The 8,876-nt window shown below is 55.1% G+C and overlaps 1 protein-coding gene across 1 annotated transcript; it reads right to left on the reverse strand.

Moving 5' to 3' along the window:
* Positions 1–8,194: 8,194 nt before the first annotated feature.
* On the reverse strand, positions 8,195–8,655 carry LOC133339565 (protein-lysine methyltransferase METTL21C-like; the record flags this gene model as incomplete). The annotated part of the gene is made up of 1 exon (XM_061547679.1): positions 8,195–8,655. A coding segment is annotated over one exon (461 nt), but the record flags the coding sequence as incomplete, so codon positions are not given.
* Between the last annotated feature and the right edge of the window lie 221 nt (positions 8,656–8,876).

Genomic DNA, 8,876 nt, shown 5'->3' on the forward strand with positions numbered 1-8,876 from the left:
CTTCCTGGAGGCCAACCAGCGGCGCTACCCGCTGACGGGACGCTCCGTGCTGGAGCTGGGGGCTGGCACGGGGCTCGTGTCCATCGTGTGCAGCTTCTTGGGTACCGCTCCGTGTGTCCGGCACTCACCCTCCCACTCCGCTCCAGCTAAAAACGACACTTAGACTTAAATTTCGATTTAAAGCTTTCGTGACTGCAGGGATTCATCTTCTTGGTTTTTTCGGTAAAGTCACGTAGAAGGGAAATAATAAAATCATAAAAATAAAACATGATAAAATAATTATATGATTGTATTTTGTTTTATTATATTTTATTTTTATTATTGTATTACTTCCCTTCTACGTGACTTGACCGAAAGAACCAAGAAGATGCACTTAGACTTGATTTGAAGCGTTTCGTGACTACAGGCATCCAAACGTTTGCCTTTAGAGGCTGACTCCTTTGCCTGATGACGGCCGTTTGTGTTGGGCCTTCTCTTCCCTCTCCTCACCTCCCTCCCTCACCTCCCTCACCTCCCCTCCCCTCACCTCACCTCCCCACCCTCCCTCCCCTCCCCTCACCTCACCTCCCTCCCTCCCTCCCCTCCCTCCCCTCCCTCCCCTCCCTCCCCTCACCTCCCTCACTCACCTCACCTCCCTCCCTCCCCTCCCTCCCCCTCCCTCCCCTCCCTCCCTCCCTCCCCTCCCTCCCTCCCTCACCTCCCTCCCCTCACCTCACCTCACCTCCCCTCCCTCACCTCCCTCCCCTCCCTCCCCTCCCTCCCCTCACCTCCCTCACTCACCTCCCCTCCCTCCCCTCCCTCCCCTCCCTCCCTCCCTCACCTCCCTCCCCTCCCTCCCCTCCCTCCCCTCCCTCCCCTCACCTCCCTCACTCACCTCACCTCCCTCCCTCCCCTCCCTCCCCTCCCTCCCCTCACCTCACCTCTCCTTACCTCCCTCCCTCACTTCCTCACCTCCCTCCCTCACCTCACCTCCCTCCCTCACCTCCCTCCCCTCCCTCCCCTCCCTCCCTCCCTCACCTCCCTCCCCTCACCTCACCTCACCTCCCCTCCCTCACCTCCCTCCCCTCACCTCACCTCACCTCCCTCCCTCACCTTCCTCCCTCACCTCACCTCACCTCCCTCTGTCACTCACCCCCTACCTTCTCTCTCCTCTCCTCTCCTCACCTCCTCCCACACCCCCCCTCACCCCAACCCCACAACCTCCACCAACAGGCGCTCGCGTGACCGCGACGGACGTCAAGGAGGTGCTGGCCTCCCTCTCGACGAACATCACCAACAACACGCGGCGTGGCGCCGGCCGCCCCGAGGTGCGCGAGCTCTCCTGGGGCCGGGGCCTCTCGGCCTTCGACGCCGCGGCCTACGACTACGTCGTGGCCAGCGACCTGGTCTACAAGGAGGCCTCGCTGGGGCCGCTCGCCCTGACGCTCAGTCACTTCCTCGACGCCACCGGAGGCGCCACGGCGTTGTTCGCGCTCAAGCTGCGCTTTGGCTTCTGCGGCGACTTCGTGCGCCGCCTCCGCCGGACGTTCCGCGTCCGCACCCTCGCCCAGTGGCCCGAGGACGAGACGCTCATCCTCGAGCTGAGGGCTCGCGGGGGCGGCGCCGTTGAGGGGGAGGAGGAGGAGGAAGAGGAGGAGGAGGGGGAGGAGGAGGAGGAGGAGGGGGTGGAGGAGGAGGTGGAAGAGGAGGAAGAGGAGCAGGAGGAGGTGGAGCAAGGGGAGGTGGAGGAGGTGGAGGAGGAGGTGGAAGAGGAGGAGGTGGAGGAAGTGGAGGAGGTGGAGGTGGAGGAAAAGCAGGAGAAGGTGGAGCAAGGGGAGAAGGTGGAGCAAGGGGAGAAGGTGGAGCAAGGGGAGGAGGTGGAGGAGGAGAAGGTGGAGGAGGAGGAGGAGGAAGGGGAGCAGGAAGAGGAGGTGGATTCTGGAGGAGGAGGAGGAGGAGGTGGTGGTGGATGTGATGACGATGATGAAGACGACGATGATGACGACGATGAGGAAGTAGGAACAAACGCGGAAGAGCGAAGGAGGAGGAGGAGGCAGGAAGGCCGAGGGCAAACGGGGGAAGATCTCCCGGGGGGTCGGGAGGAGGTGGTGGTGGCGGCGGCGACATCGACCGGCGGTTTCAGTAACAGCGTTGGCGAAGGTGGTGGTGATGAGGGTGATGGGAAATATGGTGGTGGTGGTGATGGTGGCGATGATGATGGTGGCGATGATGATGACGGCGATGATGATGGTGGCGATGACCGCGATGTTCTCGTTCGGATCCCTACCCCATACAAATGCTATTGGCTCTTCCCCTTACAATGCCCCTAGACTTCTGAATCTTAGTCCACAACAGAGGATAGTTTGGGGTTCGACCCCGTGAGCACTAGGCCTCTGGAAAAGCTACGGGGTGTTGCCCTTACGATGCCTCAAGACTTGTAGATCTTAGTCCACCACAGAGGCTAGTTTTATTTGAGGCCGTGTGAGCATGAATGTTGTTAAACCCGCCCGCCACGAATCGACGACGCAGCACAATCGGTAAGGTTCTGACAACGCGTAAGTAAAACAAAAAAAATGTGGCCAATTCGTTAACTAGTTCAGCACTTAACTGGTTGTGCGTTGGATAGTATAACCCCCCTCCTCCCCCCCCCCTCAACCACAGCATTTATAATTCGAGGTACTGTGACGTGTCGATTTGAAGCTTTCGTGACTGCAGGGATTCATCTTCTTGGTTCTTTCGGTAAAGTCACGTAGAAGGGAAGTAATAAAATAATAAAAATAAAACATTCTGTTATTATATAACTTTATTATGTTTTATTTTTATTATTTTATTATTTCCCTTCTACGTGACTTTACCGAAAGAACCAAGAAGATCGGTACTGTGACGTGTCGCCGACCATTACAACAAGAACCAGCGGTATCAGGCGGACAGGCGGACAGAGCCTACATCTTCATTCCGACCGTCAGCGGCCAGGCAACCTCCTTCCACATCATTCGATCGCATTGGGAAGCCCGGCACGAGCGTGGTTTTCAAGAGACCCCCGCTTTTGTGCAGGGGCGGGAGGGGGGGCGGGGGGTTTAATGGAACGAGGGGCAAAGGTGAGGCGAACGAGAGGTGACATTTACGAGATCTCGCTGCTAATAATATCCAGGGCCTAGCTTGGCTCCTCCCACCCTCAACCAGTATATGTCAGAGGTCGCAAACAGGTTTTGATTCCTTACCCGTACCCGTACCCGGCCGCACCAGGGTCGCAAACGGCTATCCGTACCCGTACCCGGCCGGGTACGGGTAGCCGGGTATCGGGTAGGGTGCGGGTATCGGGTACCCGGTTGCGACCTCTGGTATATGTACAAGGACTGTTTTCTTGGAATTTCTCTTACTTGATACAGCTATCGTGCTGTGACGGTTTCACCTCATCCAAACCACAGCACGATTGCTGTATCAAGTAAGAGGGCGAGTGGGCGAGTGGGTGAGTGAGTGAGTGGGCGAGTGAGTGAGTGAGTGGGCGAGTGGGCGAGTGGGTGAATGAGTGAGTGGGCGAGTGGGTGACTGAGTGAGTGAGTGGGCGAGTGGGTGAGTGAGTGGGCGAGTGGGTGAGTGAGTGGGTGGGTGGGTGAATGAGTGAGTGGGCGAGTGAGTGAGTGGGTGGTTGGGTTAGTGGGTCAAGTAAGTTACTTGATACAGCTATCGTGCTGTGACGGTTTCACCTGAAGACGGAGGCTTGTGTTGCCTCCGAAACGTCGTGATTTTTATTTATTTTTTATTTTACTTTTATTAATTAAAAAAAAATTTTACCTACGTGACTTTACCGACAAAACCTAAGAATACTCTCGCTGCTGGTTTCCCCCAAGAGAGCAGTGGTTGTGATAGATTTTTACCCTTTCAACTGGTACAAAAACTGACACCTTTATACGAGGCATCATGTTTGCAATAACCACAACACAAGCAGTCAAAATGCAAACAAAAAGAAACAACTCTGATGATGATAATGTATGCACTGTCCTTGAAGTTGATTGGTCCACACCCGAGACAGCTTTTCTTAGAGCCTAGTCTCCATTGATGTTGGACCAGATGACGCCAGTTGAAAGGGTAAAAACCTATCACTATATTTTGCCACTGCTAAAGGAGATGTCTCATAGTGAGAGCAGTGGTTCTTAAACCTGGGGGTGCGCGCGCCTTCCCTGGGGCTGCCAAATGGGCCCTTTTGATTACTCCACTCGGGATTTGTTCAGGCGCCATCTTGGCCCGAGGCGCTTGACAAACGCTCACCGACTGCGGGAACAATTTGGCAACAAAAAATGTAAGGAAATGACGGGGGCGCAAGACCGGCCTTGGGGGAACGGACCAGGACACGCTGGCGGGACCACGATGCTCGCCTGGCCTGGGAGCTCCTGGGAATTCCCCCGGGGAAGAGCTGGGGGAGTCCATCGCCAACCAGGGGAAAGGGAGGTCTGGAGCAGGTGGAGGTGGAGGTGGTGGAGGAGGCAGTAGGAGCAGGAGGAGGTGGAGGTGAAGGAGGTGGAGGTGGTGGAGGAGGCAGTAGGAGCAGGAGGAGGTGGAGGTGGTGGTGGAGGAGGCAGTAGGAGCAGGAGGAGGTGGAGGTGAAGGAGGTGGAGGTGGTGGAGGAGGCAGTAGGAGCATGAGGAGGTGGAGGTGAAGGAGGTGGAGGTGGTGGAGGAGGCAGTAGGAGCAGGAGGAGGTGGAGGTGAAGGAGGTGGAGGTGGTGGAGGAGGCAGTAGGAGCAGGAGGAGGTGGAGGTGGTGGAGGAGGCAGTAGGAGCATGAGGAGGTGGAGGTGAAGGAGGTGGAGGTAGTGGAGGAGGCAGTAGGAGCAGGAGGAGGTGGAGGTGGTGGAGGAGGCAGTAGGAGCATGAGGAGGTGGAGGTGAAGGAGGTGGAGGTGGTGGAGGAGGCAGTAGGAGCAAGAGGAGGTGGATGCGACGATGAAGACGAAGTAGGAACAGACGTGGACGGAAGTTGTCGCGTTCCCGAGGCCCTCACCAGGATACGCGGACTGAGAAATTAACGGAAGGTCGGAAGGTCGGATGGCAGGCGGGCGGGCGTAGTACGGCCGTCGGTATTCGGGTTTGGCAAAAGGAATCAGGCGATGGTGCAGTGGGGGAGGTGATGGTGGCTGAGGCTGGCAATCTTGATGATTTAAAATAGCTTATTTTTGCACTTTCATGCATGACATTGTGTTTTCTCAGGCGTTGTGTGTGTACCGTATGGATATTTATACTTGTTTTCAGTGCGTGAAATGCGTTTATTGCGTTGGAATAGGTGGAAAATAATCCACAATGGAGGTTAGTTTTAGGGTTTGGCTCGCGTGAATATCAACGCTGTGTCGTTAAGCCCGCCGCCTGATGCACAGACAATTACTCATTGGTTCTTTCGGTAAAAAAACATACGTGACTTTACCGAAAGAACCAATGAGCATAATTAGTGAGAAGGTTTGTCACGGAAACCAAACGTGGCCAATTTGTTACTAGGACAGCACCACCGGTGTGTTGGAGGGTAAACCCCACTAACACACGTTGACAATTCGACTATCCGTGATGTTCCGCGAGTAAATTACAACCGGTATCATCAGGAGATTTGTGATGTTAAACCCGCCACCACCCGACACACAGCTCAATAAGTAGGAAGGTTTGTCTCGTAAACCAAACGTGGCCAATTCGTTACTAGTACAGCACCACCGGTGTGTTGGAGGGTAAACCCCACTACAACATTTACAATTCAAGTGACCGTGACCTTTCGCTAGTACATTACAACCGGTATCATCAGGAAATTTGTGACGTTAAATCCGCCACCACCAGCTGATTACTCAGCCAATAAGTAAGACCGTCACTTTTCGCCGGTAATTACAACAACAACAACCGGCATCTACAGGCGGACAACCAGATTACGTGACAAACACCGCTTTACTAAGTGGCTGTGTGTGTCGGGTGGTGTGGCGGGTGTGACAATGCACATTTGACAATTCACGCGATCGAACCCAAACTAAGCTCCATTATGGATAATGTTGGTCGCGAAAGCCTTTGCTAGGCGTTCAACAGACGGGAAATAAATATCCTACCATTAAAGAGCGACCGTCTTTACTGTGTAGCGTACTTACCGGTACAATCTCGAAGACTTTGCATCGTGGGATGATGTAAGTACTACTACTATGCTTGTAGGTTTTTACCCTTTCAACTGGTACAAACACTGACATCTTTATACAAGGCATCATGTTTGAAATAACCACAACACAAGCAGTCAAAATGCAAACAAAAAGAGACAACTCTGATGATGATAATGATATGCACTGTCCTTGAAGTTGATTGGTTCACACCCGAGACAGCTTTTCTTAGAGCCTAGTCTCCATTGGTGTAGGACCAGGTGACGCCAAAAGGCGTACAACTCAAAAACAGCGCACTATCAGAGTATTGAGAGCTCGGGTTAAGCATTTACACTATGATACCTCCTTTACCAGTGGCAAAATATAGTAGTATGTTTTTACCCTTTCAACTGGTACAAAAACTGACACCTTTATACAAGGCATCATGTTTGCAATAACCACAACACAAGCAGTCAACATGCAAACAAAAATAAACAACTCTGATGATGATAATGATATGCACTGTCCTTGAAGTTGATTGGTTCACACCCGAGACAGCTTTTCTTAGAGCCTAGTCTCACATGGTGTTGGACCAGATGACGCCAAAAGGCGTACAACTCAAAGACAGCGCACTATCAGAGTATTGAGAGCTCGGGGTAAGCATTTACACTATGAGACATCTCCTTTGCACACACACACACATGCACGCCTCGGGGAAGGAGGACACTACACGAGTACAGCACTAACTGGTTGTGTGTTGGAGAGTACAACGTGGAGGGAAAAACCGGAGGAGCCGGAGAAAAATCCACGTGACCACGGGGAGAGAGAGAAACGCGCAAATGCCAAATATACAACAGGCGTCAGACAGCTCCCTCCTTCATCCACAGCTCCCTCCTTCATCCACAGCTCCCTCCTTCATCCACAGCTCCCTCCTTCATCCACAGCTCCCTCCTTCATCCACAGCTCTCTCCTTCATCCACAGCTCCCTCCTTCATCCACAGCTCTCTCCTTCATCCACAGCTCTCTCCTTCATCCACAGCTCTCTCCTTCATCTGCAGCTCCCTCCTTCATCCACAGCTCCCTCCTTCATCCACAGCTCCCTCCTTTATCCACAGCTCTCTCCTTCATCCACAGCTCCCTCCTTCATCCACAGCTCCCTCCTTCATCCACAGCTCCCTCCTTTATCCACAGCTCTCTGCTTCCTTCATCCACAGCTCTCTCCTTCATCCACAGCTCTCTCCTTCATCCACAGCTCTCTCCTCCTTCACCCACAGCTCTCTCCTTCATCCACAGCTCCCTCCTTCATCCACAGCTCTCTCCTTCATCCACAGCTCCCTCCTTCATCCACAGCTCCCTCCTTCATCCACAGCTCCCTCCTTCATCCACAGCTCTCTGCTTCCTTCATCCACAGCTCTCTCCTTCATCCACAGCTCTCTCCTTCATCCACAGCTCTCTCCTCCTTCACCCACAGCTCTCTCCTTCATCCACAGCTCCCTCCTTCATCCACAGCTCTCTCCTTCATCCACAGCTCCCTCCTTCATCCACAGCTCCCTCCTTCATCCACAGCTCCCTCCTTCATCCACAGCTCCCTCCTTCATCCACAGCTCTCTCCTTCATCCACAGCTCTCTCCTTCATCCACAGCTCCCTCCTTCATCCACAGCTCTCTCCTTCATCCACAGCTCCCTCCTTCATCCACAGCTCCCTCCTTCATCCACAGCTCTCTCCTTCATCCACAGCTCTCTCCTTCATCCACAGCTCCCTCCTTCATCCACAGCTCCCTCCTTCATCCACAGCTCTCTCCTTCATCCACAGCTCCCTCCTTCATCCACAGCTCCCTCCTTCATCCACAGCTCTCTCCTTCATCCACAGCTCCTTCCTTCATCCACAGCTCTCTCCTTCATCCACAGCTCTCTCCTTCATCCACAGCTCCCTCCTTCACCCACAACTCTCCCCTCCTCCGCCATGCCCCCTATTATCCCCACAATCCCCTCTCACCATTTCTCTCCCCTCCCGCCCACCCCCCCCCCCAATCCTCTCATCCCTGTCACCTCATTCCCGGCTACCAGGCGATGGCGTCAACGGATTATTTCTACCCACCCACCCCCATGACCCCTAAACCCTATTCCTCGTTCCAATTCATCCATTCCTCCTCCTCCTCCCCCTCCTCTTCCCCGCCCTTCCCTCTCGCCCGAGCCCCCCTCAGCTCGAGGATGAGCGTCTCGTCCTCGGGCCACTCGGCGAGGGTGCGGACGCGGAACGTCCGGCGGAGGCGGCGAACGAATTCGCCGCAGAAGCCGAAACGCAACTTGAGCGCGAACAACGCCGTGGCACCTCCGCCTTCGCCGCCGCCGGCCAGGAAGTGACTGAGCGTCAGGGCGAGCGGCCCCAGCGAGGCCTCCTTGTAGACCAGGTCGCTGGCCACGACGTAGTCGTAGGCCGCGGGGTCGAAGGCCGAGAGGCCCCGGCCCCAGGAGAGCTCGCGCACCTCGGGGCGGCCGGCGCCTCGCCGCGTGTTGTTGGTGATGTTCGTCGAGAGGGAGGCCAGCACCTCCTTGACGTCCGTCGCGGTCACGCGAGCGCCTGATGGTGGAGGTTGTGGGGTTAGGGTTGGGGGTGGGTGTGGGGGAGGTGAGGAAGGGAGGTGAGGAGAGGTGAGGGGAGGAGAGGTTAGAGAAGGTAGGGGGTGAGTGATGGAGGGAGGTGAGGGGAGGTGAGGTGAGGGGAGGTGACAGAGGGAGGTGAGGTGAGGTGAGGGGAGGTGAGGTGAGGGGAGGTGACAGAGGGAGGTGAGGTGAGGTGAG

Source organism: Lethenteron reissneri, unplaced genomic scaffold (assembly GCF_015708825.2).
Source record: "Lethenteron reissneri isolate LAM-NWPU_2019-01 unplaced genomic scaffold, ASM1570882v1 scaffold_1906, whole genome shotgun sequence".
NCBI lineage: Eukaryota > Metazoa > Chordata > Hyperoartia > Petromyzontiformes > Petromyzontidae > Lethenteron > Lethenteron reissneri.